This window comes from Aristolochia californica, unplaced genomic scaffold (genome assembly GCF_029961685.1).
Source record: "Aristolochia californica isolate CCGP_79_NKW_82.1479 unplaced genomic scaffold, dmAriCali1.0.hap1 SCAF_12, whole genome shotgun sequence".
NCBI classification, from domain to species: domain Eukaryota; kingdom Viridiplantae; phylum Streptophyta; class Magnoliopsida; order Piperales; family Aristolochiaceae; genus Aristolochia; species Aristolochia californica.
The window spans coordinates 23,827,334-23,850,068 of NW_027181793.1; the positions used below are offsets into that span (position 1 = coordinate 23,827,334).

General features: G+C 37.4%; 1 protein-coding gene across 2 annotated transcripts; it reads left to right on the forward strand.

Moving 5' to 3' along the window:
- The first annotated feature begins 547 nt into the window (after window positions 1-547).
- On the forward strand, window positions 548-21,094 carry LOC137946475 (helicase and polymerase-containing protein TEBICHI). Of its 2 annotated transcripts, none has more exons than XM_068792786.1 (26): window positions 548-665; window positions 1,315-1,709; window positions 2,661-2,904; window positions 3,002-3,796; window positions 6,438-6,502; window positions 6,637-6,742; window positions 11,936-12,136; window positions 12,227-12,427; window positions 12,557-12,718; window positions 12,808-13,047; window positions 13,326-13,538; window positions 13,902-14,252; window positions 14,400-14,552; window positions 14,958-15,179; window positions 15,311-15,529; window positions 15,678-15,795; window positions 16,144-17,243; window positions 17,358-17,555; window positions 17,997-18,256; window positions 18,418-18,607; window positions 19,032-19,142; window positions 19,235-19,587; window positions 19,721-19,829; window positions 20,197-20,337; window positions 20,507-20,603; window positions 20,703-21,094. In XM_068792786.1, the coding sequence occupies exons 1-26, from the start codon at window positions 630-632 to the stop codon at window positions 20,771-20,773; spliced, it is 6,351 nt and encodes a 2,116-aa protein (XP_068648887.1). In that variant the 5' UTR covers window positions 548-629; the 3' UTR covers window positions 20,774-21,094. The 2 variants fall into 2 exon arrangements, with proteins under 2 accessions (XP_068648887.1, XP_068648888.1); XM_068792787.1 differs by having other exon boundaries at window positions 16,507-17,243.
- The last annotated feature ends 1,641 nt before the right edge of the window (window positions 21,095-22,735 follow it).

A 22,735-nucleotide genomic window follows, 5' to 3' on the forward strand; every position in this document is an offset into this window, starting at 1 on the left:
TTTTCTCTTCCTTAAATATTTATTATTATTATTATTGTGTTTAGATAAAAGTGATCACAATGTTGTCTTTTCACTTTTGTAAATGAAATGGGAAATAAATTAAATAAAAGGGAAGACTTTTTACGAATAAGTATAATAAATTATGAGAAATAGGAGTTGCTCATTTGGAAATATCTTTTTGTGGCTGTATCTTTTTTAATTAGTTTACTTTGATTCCTTAGATACTAGTGAAGAAAAAGCGAAATATCTAGCGAATGCATCAATAAACTAAAAAAATTATTCGTTTGATATCGAAAATATTTAGTGCTTTTGTAAGGTTTAGGGATTCATTTATCCAAAGTCAAAATATTTCAATCCAGCTTTTTAGAAAATGTTAAATTAAATTTTTTTTTTTTATACTTTACTTTGTCTGATTAAATTAAATTAAATGATTTAAAGACAAAAAATTGTTCCCTTCCTACAATTATCCAAATAATTATAAAATAGATAACTTTTCACGGTTCCACTTTCTACTTTTCCTAGTTTTGCCGATGGAATGAATTGCTAACAGTGTCCGGACCTGTGCCATGCGGCTCTTTTGGAATTCAAACGGTTTGGACTACAGGGATTGACGAGAACACTCTCGCGTGATGTCGTCTGATTCGCCTCGGACTCGGATTGATCAGGTTCTTTCTTCTTATCGAATAGTCTTTAATGCCGTGTAGGATGCCTTTTCATACTCTACTCCTAGATCTTGCTGCCTGCATTCTTCAATTTAGACCAAATAATCCTTTTCAAGTTCATTTTTTTTCTCTTCTTTTTCTCAATATATTGTTTCTGCTTTACAGAATGTTTAATTTTTTGCTTTTGGTTGATGTTTGTTTCGATTGATCGATTTCGTTCGATTTCCTCTGGACATACTATGGATACTCGGAAAGTAATTCGTTACACGGCAAGGGGTTCTGTCGAGGCCTTTTCAAATTAAGTTATTTTTGGCGAATTTGTCGCTCTGCTTTCTGAAACGGGTTACCTTTTTACTTTGCGTGAAGAAAGGGTTTAACGGTCAGTTTTTAGGTTCAATAATGCGATTTTTCTTGTTTTGTTATAGGTGAGCCTTTTTTTTTTTTTTTTTTACCTGCTGATTAGTAAACCATCACATGCCTTTGATTCCGAATCAGGAACTTACATCCTGGCGTTAAAGATGTTTAAACAAATAAAGATCCAAGCAATACAGGGATCGATTAGCTTCTGTTATATCTGTGAATATTTGCTGCGAGATCATCTTTTTTTTTTGTTTTTTTTGCGGTTCATTGGTCATTGTATGCTGTTTTGCAGTTTTTCTCAGCAAGGAAAAAGAAACCAGTATCAACATCCCCAAAAGTTGAGAAAACTGAAAAGCTTTCAAGAATTGAGCTAAATGGATCTCCTAATGCCAAAGGCACCCTGGGCTCTTACCTGGCCAATTCGAATGAAGTAAACTGCCTTGCTAAGAGGAAACTGACGCCAGATGAAGAAGCTCCTGAAACTGCACAAAAGCCCGTCTTCTCCTTGAAAAGTTTGGAATATAAGGAGCACTCTCAAAATAAAGAAATTTCTGAAGCGATTGACGAAGAAGTATCCTGTGAAATTTCAGCTGGCCATCCTGGAAGTGAGTCAGTTCTCACCACTTCAGGCTGTGATAACGTGAAACTCAGAGAGGTTGCAGCTGATTTTATTTCTTTATACTGTGGGTAATGTTCACATTTTCCAGCCTATAAATAAATCCAAGCATATTTATCTTTTTACCAGTTTATTTATTTATTTATTTTCAAATGTGCAATTTATTAAAGAGAAAAGGGAGAGAAAATATAGCTTGGGGGGTGAGGGGTAAGCATTCACAACGAAAAGTTGGAGGGAGGACCCTAATTAAGCCAACTTATCAGCTAAGCCATTGGTACTCGGGGAACATGAGACCATACACTCTTCATATGATTACAAAGCAAAGAAGTGTCATGTTATGATTGTCACTTAACAAAATTATTAAGTTTTGGAAAGAGAATTTAGCAAATATGGGGACAAGTGTTACCCAAAGGAATAAAAGGTAGCTAAAAATGATGTAACTCTGAACTTTGACCTAGATTATATTAGTTTAAATAGGTATGTTAATGAGTCAGGCTATGAAGCGCATGGGTACAAGTTATGTCGTGGAATGAAGGGCAAATTAATATTTTTGAAACATTAGTTTAAGTTGATCATGTTAATTTCTTAAGTTGCATTAATGTAACAGTTTTAATCATTTTTAACCTGAAGTTATTGTTAAAATGTCTTTATTTATTTATTTATTTATTTTAAAGAGAAGGCCCAGCTGCCATCCTCTTTCCTCTGTCGAGAGGAGGACAGCCAGCCATTTTTTTTTTCTCTCTCAGGAATTTATTTCGGACCTCAGAGAATTGAATTGAATTCCACAGTCAGTGAAGAAATTGGAGCCATCTAGAAAGTAATTTCACAACTTATTAAGTTGGACTAACTTTGGAAGTACCATTTACCTGGAATTTAGTTCTGATTCCACAGTAATACTAGACACAGTAACCCCTTTTAATGATTCTCACATGATTGCCTTAACCAATAGGCTACTAGAGTAAAGCTTGCATTCAATAAAAGGCATATAGTTTATGGTTGGAGTTTGATCTTTCATGTTTCAGGCAACTTCCGTCTGGTGTGAGCTTCACACTTGATCGGAAGTCAAATGGACAGAAAAGAAACGGTAGCCCATCTCTTCTAGTTTCAAACAGTAAAGCTTGTAAGAAACAGCAACTTACATCAGATGATGATCTATCAAGCAAAGAAGTAGCTATCTGCTCACATAAGGAAGCTACTGGACATGCTGTCTCCTGCTCGAGTATTAAGCCTGAGGAAGCAGTGTCAGGTCATTTTGGAGAAAAAAAAGTAAGTGTTGCTAAAACATCAGTAAAAGCCAAGTTTTATTAACCTAACAATGGCGTTTGACTTCATATGCTTCTCTTTTCTTTCTTTAATTGGACAGGACATGGGTCTTAAGACTTTTGTAGGACTGAGAAAATGTGGTAACACACCTGAAGCTAACTTACATGTGCCTGGCTTATCAATGAATGCCGTGGCTTCATATGAAACACCTAAATCAGTGTACAAAAACAAATTGATGTCTCCTGGAGATGCATTCTGGAATGAAGCTATACAAGTGGCTGATGGTTTATTTGTCTCAATTGACCAATGTTCTGTTCAAATTGAAAAAGCAAATAACATTGTTGAAGGTCGAGTTCTAGAGAGGAGACTCATTTCTGAATCTGTTCAATGTGCTGGGGAATCCATATGTTTGGAGATGGTGCAGAAAGAAACGAAAGAAAATGACAAATTGTCTTCAATTGCTCACATTGAATCATCCCCATTGCCTGTTAAACATTTTGACTTTTCAGTGGAAGAGAAAAGTTCAAATGAGATTAATGTTTGTCTTGATGATGAGGTTCCAAAGAATATTTGTGGTTTGAGAAGAGGTGAAGAGCAAAAAAATTTCTTGAGTCAAGGGAACAATGTCATTACTGTTGGTGATGATAATAATTTCTTTAATACACCTAAAATAATTGATAATTTCTCCATTGGCCCATCTGCCCCTAGTGGTAGCTTGTATAAGTTTTCAAGTAAGGAAACTAGGCATTATTCGGCTTATAAAAAAGTTAATGAAGCCTGTACTCCCTCAAGTTCAATGCCACCAAAAGATAGCTTGCTTCTCAGTAGTTGGCTTCCTCCTGAGATATGCCATATTTATATGAATCGAGGAATCTCAAAACTTTATCCATGGCAGGTAATTTTCTATAACCAGGTACCCATATGTTTTCTTGTTTAATTGTGAAAGTGTGAACACTACAGATTATATCTTTTTGAAGTTAGTTCTTGTGGTTTCAATGGTTTTTGAGTGGTTTGTATAAAAAATAGAAACTTCTTAATGCTGTTGGATTCTAAATTTCTGAAGTAGAAGCGAATATTTTCAACTACATTTAACAGAATTTTGCAAAAATCTATTTAAAAGTTATAAATTGAAAAGAGAGAGAGAGAGAAAGAGAAAGAATCACTTTAAAAAGAGAGTACAATGCCAGAAATACCCTCCACTAAACTTTTTACAACTTCCTAATTACATGTCATTAAAGACTCAAATTTGGGTCACATAACTACCATATAACAATAATCTGAAGGAGGTAAAATGGCAATAATACCATTTATATATAATTCAATAATCTACCATATTGTAGGCCAAACTGCTCAAGTAGGATAATCTATAAACCCTTAAAAGTCTTAAGCTTCATGTTAGATTTGGCTGTGTTTTCTTGTTTGCATTGTAATGAATCAATCCATAAGGGGCCAATTTGACCATGACCATGGGGCATGGCTTTTTCTTTGTGCTCCTTGAGGGCTTAAGGTTTTTTTTGACCATTATGCATGATGGGCTTGAGTGGAGGAAAAAAGACAAATTGGGATTGCTGAAAACAAGTTAGTGGTAAAAGTAAGCTTCCTACTGAAAACACTGAAAACTACAGCTGTGGACGGCTTCTTTTGGTTTTCTGCTTGACTTACACTATCCACATTGGTGTCCCAATCCATAAGAATCGTTTACCATGTTAATATATGAGTGAGTCAGCATAGAGCATACCTTACCTGTATATGTGTGGATGAGTGTTGGGTAAGAACCTTGCCTATGATTGTCCAGTTGCCCTAGGCTAATAAGAAAACCAGATTTTTTATTTGAAAAGGCTAATTCCTTTCAGTGTCTTCAATTTTGTCTTGTCTTTTTCACTTGTTTTTGCTCTTCCTTGAGCACCATTCTCCATGATGGGAAAAACACACCACTGAACAGTAGAAACACTTTCGCTTCTCTGTGTAAATGAAGTAAATTGACATATTAAGATGTGCTTTAATAACCGTTAGCCATCTATTTCATGAACTTATAATGTGGTGCTGGTCTTACTAGCATGTTGCGTTAATGCTTAACATTAGATTCAACAAAGTATTTATAATACTAATTTTCATAAAACACAACAAAAAGAACACTATCTTTTATTTCCTTTCATTTTATTTTTTATGTGAACAGATCTCTTCAATATGAGGTAAAAGAACCATGGGACACTAGTACCAACAAAGAGCGATTAGGAAATTCACTTTAGCCTCGATTATAAGAGCTAAATTAATCAGTATTAAAAGAATACATGATCTTAGATAGCAATCTGACCCTCCAAATTGGTGTAGATCTTTCAACCTTCAATGTTGAGGTGCTAGAAAAATAATCTAAGACACAATGTCACTTAACCAAAGAGTTAGTGCCTTAATAAAGATGATGCAGGATACAACCAAATAAAAAGAGTTTTTCTGTCTTTTGCCTTCTCAGTTCCTCTAGACAGGATGACTTGCTACTAGAAAGAGATCTCAATTCTCTCTTTTATCTTTTCTAAGGATTCCCTTATGTTGTCCTTCTCTGTTTCTCTCTGCAATAAGAGAGGTTTTGCTTGCTATAAAGAGCATTTCACCTCTCACATATCTCCATTGTGTTTTGAGCTTTTTGAGAAATGGGTACACCCACTAACTCTTGTCCCAGTTATTAGGTTCACTCATGTATCTTTTTAATCTCTAAGTGCACTGCCTTGTATCTTCTCAAGATCAAGGTGCAACCACTTTCTCATTGCAAGAGAGCTGTTATATTCGCAATATAGGAGCAAATGATTCCTTTCACTTTCTAAAGAAAAGAATTTTGAGTCACTTTCACTGGACATGATGTCAAGGGTCTCATTTATTCCTTATTGACATATGTTGAGAGTGTGGACCCCACCTCCTGAAGAGGGAAACTCAACACTCTAAACAACAAAAAACTCTCTGATTTTGCTGTTCAAGTAGCACGGTTCATAGTACTCCAGTCTTCCTGTCCATCGTTAAATGTCTAAGTGTTTATTTTATGTTTTTTTGGGTTAAATGTGCTTAGTTTTTTTTTTTTTTTGGGTTGAATGAGCAAGTGTTGTCCTGATAATTTGTTTGTTTAAGTGAGTAGGTTGATGTCTTCTCTTTGATTTCATTTTCATCACTTTTTTGTCGTTTAAGTTTCTCTTCTTTGAACCATAACTTCCATTCAACCAAGAATATACTACTTGGCCATCCGCTGTACACCGCCTTCAGTCCACTGTCATCATGCCTTTTTATAAATTAATGTCCTGGGAAATGTGGATGGTATTCTGCTTTCCTACCTAAATTGATTAGCTTTCATTTCCTTTTCCTTAATAACACTCTTCTTAATTGAGGGTCATAGAATAACAGCTATTTTTTCTTTTGGCTTTTGCATTTCTTAATAAAATTTCTCTTCATTATAGAAACAAAATTATTGATCTAACTGTTTGTCTATTCAGTCCCGAATTTGATGTTTGACAATTGAAATGAATGTTGTTGTTTCATATATCCATTTGTAGGTTGAATGTCTTCAGGTGGACGGAGTCTTGCAGAGGAGAAATCTAGTTTATTGTGCATCCACAAGGTGATACCAGAAAACTTTTCAAAGGAATCATGTTTTAAATTGTTCATGTCAGTTATTTGTACTGTAACTGATGAATTTCTTAATCATCATGATGCTTGTCTGATATTGCCTACATATTGTGAGTTCTGTGACAGTGCTGGCAAAAGCTTTGTTGCAGAGATCTTGATGCTTCGTCGAGTCATATGTACTGGAAAAATGGCGCTGCTTGTCCTCCCTTATGTGTCAATCTGTGCAGAAAAGGCATGCAACATTTTGTTTTCAGTATTTGGTGGTGTTTCTTTTACTCTTTCGGTTTAGTTATTCCTACAACTCATCCAAATGTGCATTACTGTCTCGCTAAAAATATTCATGTTAGTGGCTACATGTTTCTTTCCTAATTTTTAGTAGAAATTGAAGAAAAGGAGTTCAGCAACCCCTTGTTCGGTGTCCCAAAAATTTACTGTTGCTTTTATCTGCTGGCTTTCTTCTCCTTTGTCTCCACTAGAAGTCTGAAGTTCAACTTTGATAAGAGTAATGAAGGCAGGTTGTGGAGGAAGCTCAGAAACCCCAAATATCAATCGTCCATTCTGACCTATTTGGCTCCCTTGATATTTGAGTAATTATATTGGTGGAGAGAGTGCCATTATTGTGATATTGTTCATTCAGTTCCTTTATATTCAGTGCTGCATCACTAAGGGGGTATTTTTCCATCCCAGTTGATGTACTTAATTTAATAAGGTGTGATTTGCCCTAATTCAATTGCTGGAACAGAATTTTGTGGGCAGTTTTCTCATTTTGAGATGGCCACACCTCAGTTTCCTCTTTTTTTTTTTTTTTTCACTTCTATGATATTTAAGTCAAAGTTCTTCTCCTTTTTGGTCTAGAATATATAATGAGAAGCTATCCAATCCTATTGAGATTGAAGTTGATTCTATGATTTTTGTTAGATGGTCTACGATTCTAGTAGCCTTCAGAGATTTTGGCTTATAATGTGTGGTAATTAATGGCCTGTCCCAAACACCTCACTGTTACTTGGCTTCATTTTCCTCATTTGTCCAATCGTTTGGATGACTCTTTAGCTAAGCAAAGGGGTTATCACAATCCCTCTCTTTGTCTAGCCTTGCTTAGCTAGTCTTGACTCTGTTTGTGTATCGGCCTTTCTTGTAGTTGCTTGATCTCTTGTCATTTTCTTAAATAAACCATTTGGCTAAATAACCTTTGCCTTGTTTCAATGGACATATTATTGCATATATGTACATGAATGTGTGCATCTACGTGTGGATTCCTAAGCCTGCTATTCGGTTTGCTATTGCGAGCTTCAACTCTGACCTTTGTCTCCTTTTTAGCCACTGGCTCACCTCCAAAAACCAAATACTTCTCAGTCAACACTCCCTCTTACCGAGACACTGCTCATCCTTCTACTTTAACCCTCACTAACCCCACCACAAGTCACCTTCAGTCAACGCCTCTCACATTGCAACTTCCCATTCCAAACCCTACGAAACCGAAGTTGGAGAGAACAACTTTCTTCAAAAAAGCAACCACTTCACTCCATCTTTTACACACACAAGCTTCTCTCACACATACATCTCCTTTACTCCTACTATGGACCTTTGGGCATCTTTGATTCCACCTCAACTGAGCTCTTCGCTCTCCTCCAGGGCCTCACTATATTTCATGACGACTTCTCTGCCCTCCTATTGGTTGAAGGTGACTCTGTTGTGATCAGTTGGTGCTCCACCTTGGCACCATTTATTTGTTGGTGTATCGCGACATTGTAGATGCCACTTCCACCCTAACTTGTACTTGGGGCCACGTTCCCGGTTCAGCCAACTGTTTTTCTGGTAACCTTGCTAAGCAGGGACCCTCTCTCCAATCCTTTGTTGTAATGGGAGAGCTCCTTAAGTTTCCCTTGTCTTTAATAATATTCACTCCTTTCTAAAAGAAAAGAGCTCACTGTTCGTCTCTTAACTTGGAAACGAAAGCTTCTATCAAAAGTTGGCAGGCTAACCTTAATCAAGTCCTGCCTCCATGGTATTTTATTGGACTATCTTTCTTTCCTTCACTGTCCGGCTACGGTAGCAAACAACATTGAAAGAGTAATGAGAATCTTTCTTTGGGAAGGAATGACATAGGGGTTCAAACATCACCTAGTGAAATGGGCAGACATTTGTTTGCCTAAGCAGAATGGGGGCCTTGGAATAAGAAAAATTCAGCTGACCAATCACACTCTCCTCACTAAATGTGTTGGAGTTTGTTAAGGAATAGTCCCACATAGATTAGTGAGTACAGAGATCTTGAGTTTGTTAGCTGGTAAAGAGGTTTCCTAAGTTGGCTAGTCATTTTGGGATAGGGCTTTGGACCCAATTTAACATGGTATCAGAGCAGGTACTCATATGTGGGGCTACACCTAAACTATCTACTTGTAGAGCCACAAAAAAGGGCCTACACCTAAAACTATCCACTTGTGGAGCCACAAAAGAGGGCCTACACCTAAACTGCTTACTCCTAAATTATCCACTTGTAGAGCCACAAAAGAGGGTCTACACGTGAGGGAGAGTGTTAAGGAATAGTCCCACATAGATTAGTGAGTACAAAGTTCTTGAGTTTATTAGTTGGTAAAGAGGTTTCCTAAGTTGGCTAGTCATTTTAGAATAGGGCCTTGGACCCAATTTAACAGAGTTTAAACATGTGCCTGAGCCTTCCTTGGGTACTATTTGTCTCAAAGAAAAATGGGGCATCCTAGCAGTTGCTGGTTTCTTGGCGAGGACCCTCCCAATCGTCTTTCTGCTGCTTGGAGACATATCTATAATACCTTTGCTTACTTCGTCAACAATATTTGATTCTGGCCTGGGGGTGGCAGCAGAACTTGTTTTTGGCTAGATAATTGGCTCCTTAACGTCCCTCTTAAGGGAGCTTTTCCCCAGTTATTCCATCTTGCTCAGAATTGGGATATTCTTCTGGTCAATAGCATTTCTTGCAACAGCTTGAAGAATATTAATTGGAGCCCTCACTTCCAAAGAGTTTTGAATGATGATGAGGCCTTGGACATCAGTAACCTTTCACTGCTTTTGGACCAACATTACCTCAAAATATCCAGCCCAGACAAGCTCATTTGGTGTCCTGATCCGAAAGGTACTTTCTCAATAGCTCATGTTATAACAATAGTCTTGCAGCAAACAACAACACTCATATAGCTGCTTCAGCATGTCTTCTTTTCGCCCACCATAAAATCAAGTTTTTTCTTTGGAGCTCTCTGGAAAGATATTAACTAAAGCCAACTTTGTTCACTGTGGCTCCTCTTTCCCTAGCATTACTTACCTGCTTTTCAACAGGGATGGGGAAACATTGTATCATCTTTTAGTCTATTGCAGTTTCGCTTGGAAAGCTTGGAACTTCTTCAAGCTCTTCGATCTCTCCCTTTGCCTTCCCAGATTGCTTAGTTATTTAGTCAACCTTGGCATGGGAATTCTGTTATGCACGCAATAACATTATTATTTTAGTGTTTTCTTTAATTTACTTTATTTTATTTCAGTTTTAGGTCATAGGGGTATTTTTGGAATATTTTATTTATAGGGGTATTTTTGGAATATTTTATTCATAGGGATATTTCTGTAATATTTTATTAAACCCTAATAGGGTGAACCCTATTTAAGGGGTAAGAGTAATGAGAAAAGGAAGCATTGAAGTATTAAGAATTAGGTTAAATCTAGCGTAGAGAGGCTTAGAGTTCTCCCAGTTCTTTGCATGCCTTTTCCATTGAATCGCATACCTCGTCCAGAATAATAATTTCTTTTTGGGATAGAGAATAACCCATTGTGTTCCCGCTCTGATACCAGTTGTTACGGTCCCGGATCTGACACGTGGATTCTTTGGGAGGATCTGGGGTCTGCCACGGGTTACGGGTCTTCCAGGCATTACCGTAGGGTAGTAGGAAGACATGGGGATGATGAAAACGAAAGATCAAGCCTAAGGGAAGCTTATAACCCTAGAGCTCGTTGAGGAGAACTCTAAGCCTCTCTACGCTGGATTTAACCTAATTCTTAACACTTCAATGCTTCCTTTTCTCATTACTCTTACCCCTTAAATAGGGTTCACCCTATTAGGGTTTAATAAAATATTCCAAAAATACCCCTATGACCTAAAACTGAAATAAAATAAATTAAATTAAAGAAAACACTAAAATAATAATGTTATTGCGTGCATAACAAATTCCTCTGCCTTTCTTTGGGAAAATCATGTTCAAGGCCTGCCCAGCTTTCATCCTATGAGGTATTTGGCACAAAAGAAATCAAAGACAATTCCAGCAAGTCTTTTCTTCTTGGCACACGGTAGCGGATCGGATCATCAATTCCATCATCAGTGGGTTTGCCTCGCTAGACTCATTTGAAGATATTCATCGTTTCAGCGGCTCTCTCTCAGCCAGTTAAAATTCCTCTTATGGATATTTGGTCACCCCCCATAAGTGGTTTCATCAAACTCAACTTCGATGGCTCCTCTCTCGGCAATCGGGTGCCATCCGGTTTCGATGGTCTCTTTAGAAATGCATCTGGTGAGATTCTTGCTCCCTATACGGTCCACTTGGCAACTCTGATGCCACATTTGTTGGGCTTCAAGCCCTCAAGCATGGGCTGCTGGTTTTCTGGTGTATGTTCCATGGTCAGCTCCACATTGAAGGCGACTCGAGCAATGTTATTTCTTGGTGCTTGAGTCTTATGGATCCTCCTTGGCATCATTGGTCAGCCTTTTCTGAAATTCAGGACCTTCTTCTTGGCATTATTTGTAAATGGACTCATGTCTACAGATCCGTTAATTATAAAGCTTCTTCTCTAGCTAAGGAGAGGGTATCTCTGCAATCCCTCATTGTGAGAACCCCCTCTTCCTGATTTTTTTGTCTATGACCCCTTTAATCAAAGCATCCTTTCTCAAAATATGTGAGATATACATATTGGTTGCTTTGATGTACATTAGTTTTCTTTGAATTTTCGTATTTGTTTTGTATATTAGTGGCATGTTCAGCTTCTTTTGTACATTCTTTCTCCTCTTAATGAATTTCTCATCTTAATAAAAAATAAATATATACATATTATGTATTGCTAGTTGAGCAGGATTGTAATATTCTGCAAATTCAATTTGCATCAAAAAGGGTATAAGGGAAAGCAAATGTTGGTGACGTGGTATCTAATTGGACTCATTTAAATTATTGTAAAAGTTAGGGCTGCTTTTGGAAATTACCCTTTATTTTGATGGGTCATTGACCACCACACACACACAAACACACTTAAAAAAGAAAAGAAAAGAAAAGAAAAAGGTGTCTTCTTGCATCAATGAATTACCCAAGCACTAGCACAGATTAGTATTGAATTTTCTCTAGAAAATATAAGAGTGCTTAATTATAGCAAGTTTAAAAAGTTTTTTCTTGCTCTTCCTTCCCCCTCATGCTATGAACTACAGGCTGAACATTTGGAACAACTTCTGGGGCCACTTGGGAAGCATGTCTGCAGTTTTTATGGAAACCAGGGTGGGGCATCTCTTCCTAAAGATACTTCAGTAGCAGTCTGTACAATTGAGAAAGCAAATTTCTTAGTCAATCGACTCTTAGAAGAAGGACGTCTTTCAGAACTTGGAATTATTGTGATAGATGAACTACATATGGTAATACATCAGATTAAACTTGGTTTAGATATTTTGATGAATGGATTTAAGTGCTTAGACTGTTGACATGTATTTCTTTTGCAATGGCAGGTAGGTGACCAGTCTAGAGGCTATCTTTTGGAACTCTTACTGACAAAACTGCGTTACGCAGCTGGTGAAGGCAATGCTGAATCATGCAGTGGGGATAGTTCAGGTTCCAGTAGTGGGAAAGTTGATTCTGCTCAGGGTCTACAAATTGTTGGAATGAGTGCAACCATGCCTAATGTAGCTGCAGTTGCTGATTGGCTTCAGGTAAAGGATGCTGATATAGATCTTCACTTTTACTTGCATTTCTGAACTGGGAATTTTCAAAAAGGAAAAAAAGAAGGATAAAGGAGTCAATGCTTCTGTTCATCCTATTGTTCATTCACTTTGTTACAGGCAGCACTGTACCAGACGGATTTCCGACCTGTTCCATTGGAGGAGTATATTAAGGTTGGGAATTCCATTTTCAATAAACAGATGGAAATTGTACGAACTATTCCAAAGACTGCTAATCTTGGAGGTAAAGACCCAGACCACATTGTGGAGTTGTGCAATGAGGTAGCATTTTGGCTTGACTGAATTCTCTGTTTTGATTGACTAGTCCTAATCAAGATATCTTAGGGATGAATTTTTGGTGCTTTGGATAGGTTGTTCAAGAAGGTCATTCTGTACTTCTATTTTGTTCAAGTCGGAAAGGTTGTGAGTCTACAGCAAGGCATGTCTCTAAGTTCCTCAAAACGTTCAGTGCTATCACCCGTGAAGGTGGTTGTGAATATGCTGATGCTTCTTCTGCCATTGATGGATTGCGGAAATGCCCAGCTGGATTGGATCCTGTACTAGAAGAAACTCTCCCATCTGGTGTCGCATATCACCATGCTGGTCTCACGGTATGAGTGTCTGAGGCAACATGGCATTAAAAAAATTGGATCACTCCTGATAGCAGGCATTTGGGCCACTGTAATGCCTATAGTGGGCTTGTGTTATGCTCATGCCTGCAGCTTGTGCCCTAACAGCAAGCTATTCATGTAGAGCAATGTCATGAGTTCCCAATGATCTCAAAAGTTCTTAAATGTTTAGGGCTCCTTAATAAAATAATCAGCTAGGGGATCTTGAAAAATGTATATATAAAAATTGTGTGGTTTATGATTGAATTGTTATTTCACAGGTTGAGGAAAGGGAAATTGTTGAAACATGTTATCGAAAGGGACTAGTACGTGTATTGGCTGCCACATCTACCTTAGCTGCTGGTGTTAACATGCCAGCAAGGAGGGTTATATTTCGACAACCTAGGATTGGCCGAGACTTCATTGATGGAACAAGATACCGACAGATGTCTGGTCGTGCTGGTCGAACTGGAATAGATACTAGGGGTGAAAGTGTATGTATGTTGTTATTCTCTTGTCACATTTATCCTTCTGTTTGCTGTGAATAGTATTGAGAACTTCCTAAGGAAGTTGGAGATGAAATGCCAAATAATTGTCTGCCTTTTGGAATTCTCTGTTTGAATTGATACTTTATTGTAGATTTGGATAAGTATAAATGGTTATTAAGCCCCTTAATCGTTGATGGGGTTATCTAATTAGCTGGAACACAGAGATGTTACTTTTCTTGAAGTTATTAATTTATGAATTTTCTGTTCCTCTTATCCTTGTAATTATAAGATTTTTTAGTAGTCCCGATAGGAACCTTTAAATGGACTGACCATCATCTGATGCGTATCCTCTGTTGTCACTTTTAATAGATTCTACTTTGCAAGCCAGAAGAGATTAAGAGGATAATGACAATGCTGAACGATCAATGCCCAGCACTCCAGTCATGCTTATCTGAAGATAAAAATGGAATGACTCATGCAATCTTGGAGGTTGTTGCTAGTGGAATTGTTCAAACGGCAGCCGACATTCACCGATATGTTAGGTGTACTCTTCTCAACTCTATGAAACCGTTTCAAGATGTGGTGGCCTCAGCTCAAGATTCTCTTCGTTGGCTCTGCCATAGGAAATTGCTCGAGTGGAATGAAGAAACTAAACTGTACAGTACCACACCTCTTGGACGTGCAGCATTTGGGAGTTCACTTAACCCTGAAGAATCACTAGTAAGAGTTAGAGCAATTATCCTCTTCCATGAAATGAATTTCTCACTATTTGCAAAAAAAGAAAAAAAAAAAAAGTTAGAGCAATTCTTTCATGAGGTATTTCCTTCTGTTTTCATGCTTCAGTGGTAGATTGTATCTTTTCTGTAGGTTGTACTTGAAGACCTTTCGAGGGCGAGGGAAGGGTTTGTGCTTGCATCTGATTTGCACTTACTTTATCTAGTCACACCCATCAACGTTGAGGTTGAACCTGATTGGGAACTGTACTATGAAAGGTTCATGGAATTATCTGTGCTTGACCAGGTGAAAACTAATTGCTGTCAAAATGCAGATCCGCTTTACAATTTAGAAACAATAATCTCTTAAAAAGACTTGGAATTGGAGGCATAATTAGGATTTTTTTTGCCAAGTCCATTCACTTGTTACAAGATAACATTGATGTGACACACACACACAAAATTATCTCTGTGTTTTACGAAGACATGATAGTTTTATGTTTTGCATGAAGAACACTTTCAAATCTTATTTCTCTCAACTTTAAATTATCCAAGAAGTGGTCTCTTGATTGTATGTATACATGATTTTTGTTTATGCAAAGAAATTACTTTCTTGCATAGTGAAGAATATGGCATCACTTTTTTCCTGGAAAATATTTTTAAATTCCTTTCCTATATCATTTGTCACAGATTTAGAAATTTTGATTTGTAGGCGGTAGGCAATCGAGTTGGGATTCTTGAACCTTTCTTAATGCGGATGGCACATGGTGCTACTGTCCATATTCATCAGCAATCCAAAGGTTTTAAAAATGTCTTAAATGGAAGATCTCATGATCAAACTTTAGCTAATGGAAGCAGAGTGCTTTCAGATGAACAGATGCTTCGGGTGTGTAAGCGCTTTTATGTTTCACTGATTTTGTCGAGGCTTGTTCAGGTAATTGCCCCATTTCATGTGAGCACGTTTTGCAAGTGGATTTCGACACACTGATATATGTATCTTTGTTTAATAAAGTCATCTACAAAAACTAGTTTCTGATAGGATAATTACTCTAATTACTCCAACAGGAGGTATCTGTTCTTGATGTTTGTGAAGCCTTCAAAGTCTCTAGAGGCATGGTGCAGGCCTTGCAAGAGAATGCTGGCAGATTTGCATCAATGGTTTCTTTATTCTGTGAAAGACTTGGTTGGCATGATATAGAAGGCTTGGTTGCCAAATTTCAGAATCGGGTGTCATTTGGTGTAAGAGCAGAGATTGTAGAGCTGACTAACATTCCTTACGTCAAGGTAAATATATTTATTTTCTCCCACTACATCATTTGACGTTCATTTTGCCATTAAGAACTTCACATTTATTGTTCCCTATTTTTTGTTTATATTTGTTTTTTGAACTTTGAAAAGTTTTCTTCTCTTTCATCTATCATTCCTTTTTTAGGGTTCTAGAGCTAGGGCACTTTACAAAGCTGGCTTGCGTACCACCTTGGCCATTGCTGAAGCATCTGTGCAGGACATAGCCAACGCTCTTTTTGACACCTCCTTGTGGGCTGAACAAGGTGAAAAGTCTGGTATTTTTTGAGTATCTAGTTGCCTCCTACTATTTGATCTGTCGAGAGCCTCCTGTACTCGGTTCTATTTGTTCATTCCTGATAGTTTTATTACTTTTCTTTTTGGTGGTTGTACATGCTTGCCACTTGAGCCCTTCTAGTAATTTCCCCTCGTGTTATTATAATTCATCTATCCATTTCAAAAAGAATCAAAAGCAAAAAAACAGAGAGAGTTAACACATTCTTTCCTTCCTTGAGAGATCTGTAGAAACGTGTTGAAATAGTAATCTAACATATCTTGTTTCTTATGAAAAATTTCATAAATCTTGACATGCCTAAATATTGCACATATGCAAGGTTTGGCAACAAAACACATACAGCTGGGAGTAGCAAAGAAGATAAAGAATAGTGCATGGAAAATTGTTCTAGATCAAGCTGAGGAGGCTAGATTGGCTGCCTTTTCTGCTTTCAAATCACTTGGAGTTATGGTACCTCAGATCTCCCACTCCTTTCTATCAACTGGGAATTCTAAAATGCAAGTTTTCAAGTCTTCCTCTGATGAAGAAGCATCCGAAACCATTGAAGAGAAAGCTGGGAAGCATTTTCAAAACGTAGCTGAATCAGTTTTAGAAGTTGCGGATAATAACAACAATGGTTCTTTAATTGATTCTGAAGATAAAATATTTAATGATACACTAGTTGATTCAATGGTGATTCCAGCTGCAGGGTGTGTTTTGGCTAATGGCCATGAGCTTAAAAGCACCAGAAATGAAGTGAACTTGATAGTCTCGGTCAACAATGAGATATGTGGCAGTAAGTCTGACAAACGAGAACAGAAAGTGGTACAGAATACTGGAAACATATCTGACAACATGAAAATAAGCAATTCGAAAAATGGTCCGGTTAATGCTGATAGCATTTCTGGTGGATTTGATTCTTTTCTGGATATGTGGGATGTTGTCAACGAGTTCTTCTTTGATGTTCACTTCACCAGAAGATCCAAAAGGGACCTTGGTCCTTTTGAGATTCACGGCTTAGCCATTTGCTGGGAAAATTCACCTGTTTATTACATTAACATCTCAAAAGATTTGATTACTGCCGGGAGAAGAGAATATGGGGAGACTACAGGAGGGGGTAAAGGCAAAATTGAAGCCTCAGCTTCAAGCTGGGGAGTGGCCAGTTCTAGATGGGACAGGATTACCAAGATTATGGAAAGAATGGATATTAAAAAAATTACTTGGAACTTGAAAGTTCAGATTCAGGCCCTTAAAAAACCTGGGATATCTGTACAGAGGTTTGGCGTTTTGGACATTGAGCGTGGGGAGAAAGGCATTGAACTGGTTGACAACTTGTATATATTACCATCAGTTGCTGTCACAGATGCAGTAGACATCTGTCTCGTGGCTTGGATTCTTTGGCCTGATGAGGAGAGCTCCTCTACCCAAAATCTTGAAAAGGTACTTTTTGATCATAAATTCACTGGTTAGCTCATTCTTACTTAGTTAAGCATTACACATAGATCTCTTTTCTAATGTCTACTCCCTGTAATTTGTAAATAAATCTTGGTGCAGGAAGTAAAAACACGTTTATCTAGTGAAGCAGCTGCTGCTGCTAATCGGGATGGAATGTGGAGAAATCAAATGCGTAGAGTTGCTCATAATGGTTGTTGTCGTCGCGTTGCTCAGACTCGGGCTTTATGTTTTGTTTTGTGGAAGTTACTTATTTCCGAGAACCTCATTGAACCCCTTGTTAACATTGAGATACCTTTGGTGAGTTTAACTGTTGTTCTAAAGAAGTTCTGTAAGCTAATTTGCAATCACTCTGTTGATCTTATCTATTGTAGAAGCTACTGTTTATAATGTGGTGCTTGGCTTGGTTTCTACTCTTGTTTTACTAAAAGTTTGTTCATCTTTTCTTCAAACTTGGAGAAAATAATAAATAACAATAATATGTGAGAAGCAGGTCCAAATACTCGTGAAAGTCAAAGACTTGTTGATTATTGTTAGTAGTTTGTGATAGTTTATGGTCATCTTGTTATTGCTCCATTTTATTAGTACATTGGATAATGATAATGATAAACTCCTAGAGATGTGTCTATAGTTTAGGTAACAGGAGGTAAAATGCTTTCCTTTTCTGATTGAATTAAAGTCCCCAAGTTAAACATTAGGTGAAATTTTTCATTTTAATTATGTCTTTTTTATCATTTTTAGGTCAAAGTTCTTGCAGATATGGAGTGCTGGGGCATAGGGGTTGATATGGAGTTCTGTCTCCGAGTAAGGCATGTACTAGGCATAAAGCTCAAGGAGCTTGAGAAAGAGGCATATAAACTTGCTGGCATGACTTTTTCACTTTATAATACCCCAGATATTGCACATGTGCTATTCGGGCATTTAAAGTTGCCTATCCCTGAGGGCTCCAGTAAAGGGAAACACCATCCAAGCACAGATAAACACTCATTGGATGCACTGAGGTATTCAGTTTTTCAATTTTCTTTTCAAGTGTTGCTAGTCCTCCATCTGCTAAGACCATTCTGCCCGTTTAGGAAAGAGGAAAAAAGTTGTCACTCCTATTGTACTCATTATCCTGAGGAAGTTTAATTTTTGTTGTGAAAATTATTTTTTTCTTTTTCAGGCATCATCATCCTATAATTTCTGTAATTAAGGAGCACAGAACACTATCTAAGCTCTTACACAGCACTCTGGGTTCTATCTGTTCAAAATCTGGGCTTTGTTTGAGATCACAAAAGTATAGAATATCGGGCAATTGGTTACAGACCTCTACAGCGACTGGACGGCTTTCTATGGAGGAACCTAACCTTCAGGTTGAAATTATCTCTATTTTACCAGTTCTTGTGCATCATTGATTAAGAATCTTTTGCTTTGATGAACCCACGTTGTGTATGGCAATCGAAGCTGTTGATGTAGAACATTCCTACATACTCTATCTCCAGTGACATGATGATCATAATGCTTGCATTTAATTAACTTCTTTGTTACTCATTCTATATGTTAGACATTGATTGATGTCAACTCCTGGCCGTCATTGTTGATTAGCATTACCCAAAGTTGTTAATGCTTGATTGTTATGGTTGCTTTTAACATGGCCGGTTAGGTATACTGCTTCTGATTGTATCTTGGTTTGCTGCATGAGTGACTACAAGAGAATGCCTATATTAAGTTGAGGCACTTTCTAGTTCTATTTCCTTAAGCCATTTAGTTATCATTCTTTGGCTGATGACTTTGTAGTGTGTCGAACATACTGTGGAGTTTATGATCCGTGAAAGTGAGCAAAGCAACTCAAGTTCTACAGTTGACTGTCATCAAATAAATGCTCGTGATTTCCTTATACCCTCCCAGGTAGTGATTTTTACACTTTTCATGGTCCTTAAAATTAATATATTGCCTTGATTCTTGCTCATGTTCTCATATCCAGAAGATTTTGATTACAGGACAACTGGTTGTTGCTTGGTGCTGATTACTCTCAAATAGAACTCCGCCTCATGGCCCATTTCTCTAAAGATTCTACTTTAACTGATCTTCTTAGTAAACCTGATGGTGATGTTTTTAGATTGATAGCTGCCAGATGGACAGGGCAATTGGAATCTAATGTGAGCTCCAAGGACAGGGACCAGACAAAAAAGTTAGTGTATGGCATCCTCTATGGAATGGGTGCAAATACCTTATCAGAACAACTATGCTGTACCTTAGATGAAGCTTCAAAAAATATACAAAGTTTTAAAAGTTCTTTTCCCCATGTTGCAAACTGGCTTGATGAAGCAGTTGCTTCTTGCCGGAAAAAGGGGTAAGTTCTTTGTTTATTTTGTTTATTTAGCTGATATGATGGTTTTTGTGGCAATGCTGTTCGTGGTCTTTGAGGCCTTTTCCCTCTCAGGCCTGCATGCTCATTTCTTGTCCAATATGACTTTGTTATTCAGATATGTGGAGACCCTTAAGGGGAGGAAACGCTTTTTGTCAAAAATTAAATTTGGGAACAGCAAAGAGAAAGCTAAAGCTCAGCGACAAGCTGTAAATTCTATTTGCCAGGTATTTAGTGTCACTTATTTTAAGTTTTGTTGAGAATCTGTTTTGTTGAGAACCTTAGTATTGACACCAAGATTCTCAACAAAACTTGGTGTCAATCGCTCATTGTTTGGGACCCCTCTGTTTTGTAGTTTTTCGCCTTCGGGCTTAATGAATTCACCCTTTCCTCATACGGGATTGGAAGTTTAGTTGTTGTGGATTGTCATTGAATTTGTGTATCAAACAAATATTACATCTTTGTCTTCAGGTTTTTATTTGGAAATTGCTTGGAAAACTAAAGTCTACTGTATAACTAACAGATATCTTAAAATCTGTACTTCTAATGGCATACAAAAGTATTTATTTTGTTACTTACGGGATGCTTTGACAGGGTTCTGCTGCTGATATAATAAAGATAGCAATGATAAAAATTCACTCGGTTATAGCTGAAGAACGGGACCCACCAGTTCTGAGCACTTCACACCGGATGCAAAATTCCTTGCTTAGAGGCCGTTGTCGAATTCTTTTGCAGGTTTGTTATGATAAAGTGGTTTCAGTTTTTCATTTACTTGTTTATGACTCACAATTTCTGGAAAAGCCACATCCCTTTAAAATTAAAATGAAAGTTCAAAATTGTAATATTGGAGAGTGAATCTCTATCCTCAAAATGTTTTGAAAATGCCACTGTCAACTGGTGTTAGGTGCACGACGAATTACTACTTGAAGCTGATCCTGCATTCGTTAGAGAGGCGGGACTACTACTCAAAGAGAGCATGGAAACTGCTGTTTCTCTTCTGGGTATATTATGAATATCAGCTCTTGATACATCCGTGCAGGTATATACTCTCTTTTTTAGTCTTTTGTTTATACTCATCTCTTGTATTTTTCCTGGTCCAGTTCCTTTGCATGTTAAAATGAAGGTTGGGAAAACGTGGGGATCTTTGGAGCCTTACCAGCCCAGCCTATGAAGAGTGGAGCGTTTTCAGTTGTCCCTACATTATATTCGCTGTGGTTGTGGTTTACACATGCACTGGGAAATATTCCTCGAGAGCTATCTCCCAGATAATTATTTGAGGAGCATACAAGTTCAGAAGAATCAGTACAATTTCGTGGAGGCTTGTCTATCCTAAAATTGTCTCGACTGCTCCTCCCTGTGCTACCTGCTAAACCATGATGATGGTTTACTCAATTATGGAGCATACTAGATGTCCTGCTTGTGACTTTGGCTGATTGGAGCAATTGTGAGCTCCCTATATTTATGGTCAGATTCACTTAGTTTCTTGATTGATTTTTCTCTAGCCAAGTGAGACTTGCTGAGGTTTACATGTGGTTACAGGGCCAGAAGCCAAACAAGTGCTTTTAAGGGAAAGGGATCTTTACTGGAAGTTATCCTGTTATTTCTAACCAGCAATAATTGGTAAACTATAAGGTCAAAAGAAGATGAAATGGGAGAGAAAATGTCTCTGCTATGTTTTAAAGGTGATGTAGATTCTGCAAGCTCCCAATTAAATGGAACTTGGTTCTCGTTCGAGCATTCAACGTTCGAAGTATATAATTGACCCAAGAACAAAGGCAAGATATAAAAATTCAGCTACCTACATAAATCTGTAGCAGCGGTAGCACCAAATGTGAGCTTCTGCAGCCCGAGTGGAATACCATAATGGCTTGGAAGGCAAGAGATTTGCGTACAGGAGAATAGGGGTAAGAGTATTTGTTTCTAATTGAGGTTAAACGGGAAATTTTATTGATATGTAGACCTTGATTAACCTGTATTGTGCATGTTTTTAGCGGTAAAAAAATTGTATATACTGACCTTGTATGTAGCGAGAATTGTGGAGTTTCTGTTGAGTAAGTGAGTGGAAGGGAAAGCCATTGATAAGCTTATCAAGCCGTTCTAAAGGTAATGATATGTCGTTTTTCTTTGCATTTATGAGTTCCTTTTATGATTTTGTATTTTACATTTATAATGATTCATAGATGCTCCTTAAAAATAATTTTACTAGTAATTTGTGCCCTATGTTCCTTTCCCATTTCAATTTTTTCTCCTGACTCAGGCGGACAAGAATAATCTTTGATGAAAATAAAAGGCTAAGTTTGAACAGTCTGAAACAATTATTCAAGTTCAGACAAAAAAGAGAGACACATCTATCCAACTGCTTCTTACTCAAATCAGTACCGTAAATCGAGTCGATATCACAACCAGTGAGAAATTAAAGATGAATTGAATTAACATTGCATTCAAAGATGAGACAATCTTAGTCTTCAAGGCAATTAATAATGCAGGTGGTTTTGATCTGTTTTTATTTCTGGGTAGGAAAATAAAGAGATGTCCTCGTGATAGGGGTATCCACTATCCATTGAACATAAATGGAACAGAATAAGTCATTTCATATCCTATTTGATCAAAACTCTCAATGGTAAGAAAATCTCAAATGAGATACAGGTGTGAAACTTTTCATAATCAGAAGAACGTAAACTAGTCTCATTATGATAATTTTTTATGTTTGACTCTATTATGAACTGTATTTTAACAATTAAAATAATTAGATTTGTTCTACTCTTCTTCCCATGATTACCATGCCTCTCCAATCCAAGCAAGTTTTGCTCTCTACGAATGTAGATAAATAATAGATTGACATTAGGTGATAATCATAACCCTCCCCTAGTTTCAAAAAAATGATTTTTTTTTAATAAGAAAAAGTAAAAGACAGGAAAGAGAGTGGGGAGGCAAAAGGGACATCCCTCAGATGCCTTGGCTGATAAACTCGTAAGTGGCATCTCAACTAATGCATCGGCACCCTCTGGCATACAAATCAAATGATACAATGAAGGTTCATTCCAAAGGTCCTTTATAGAAGAAAGAATGGTTGTGGGTTTTTTTATCTTCAGTCTTCACTAAAAGCTCGCTAGATCTCTGCAACTGGATGCAA

Coding starts and splice junctions, on each gene's coding strand:
- LOC137946475 (XM_068792786.1), top strand. CDS start 630: ATGTCGTCTGATTCGCCTCGGACTCGGATTGATCAG. Junction 14,253..14,399: donor TTAACCCTGAAGAATCACTA/GTAAGAGTTAGA, acceptor TCTTTTCTGTAG/GTTGTACTTGAAGACCTTTC. Junction 19,143..19,234: donor ATTTCCTTATACCCTCCCAG/GTAGTGATTTTT, acceptor TTTTGATTACAG/GACAACTGGTTGTTGCTTGG.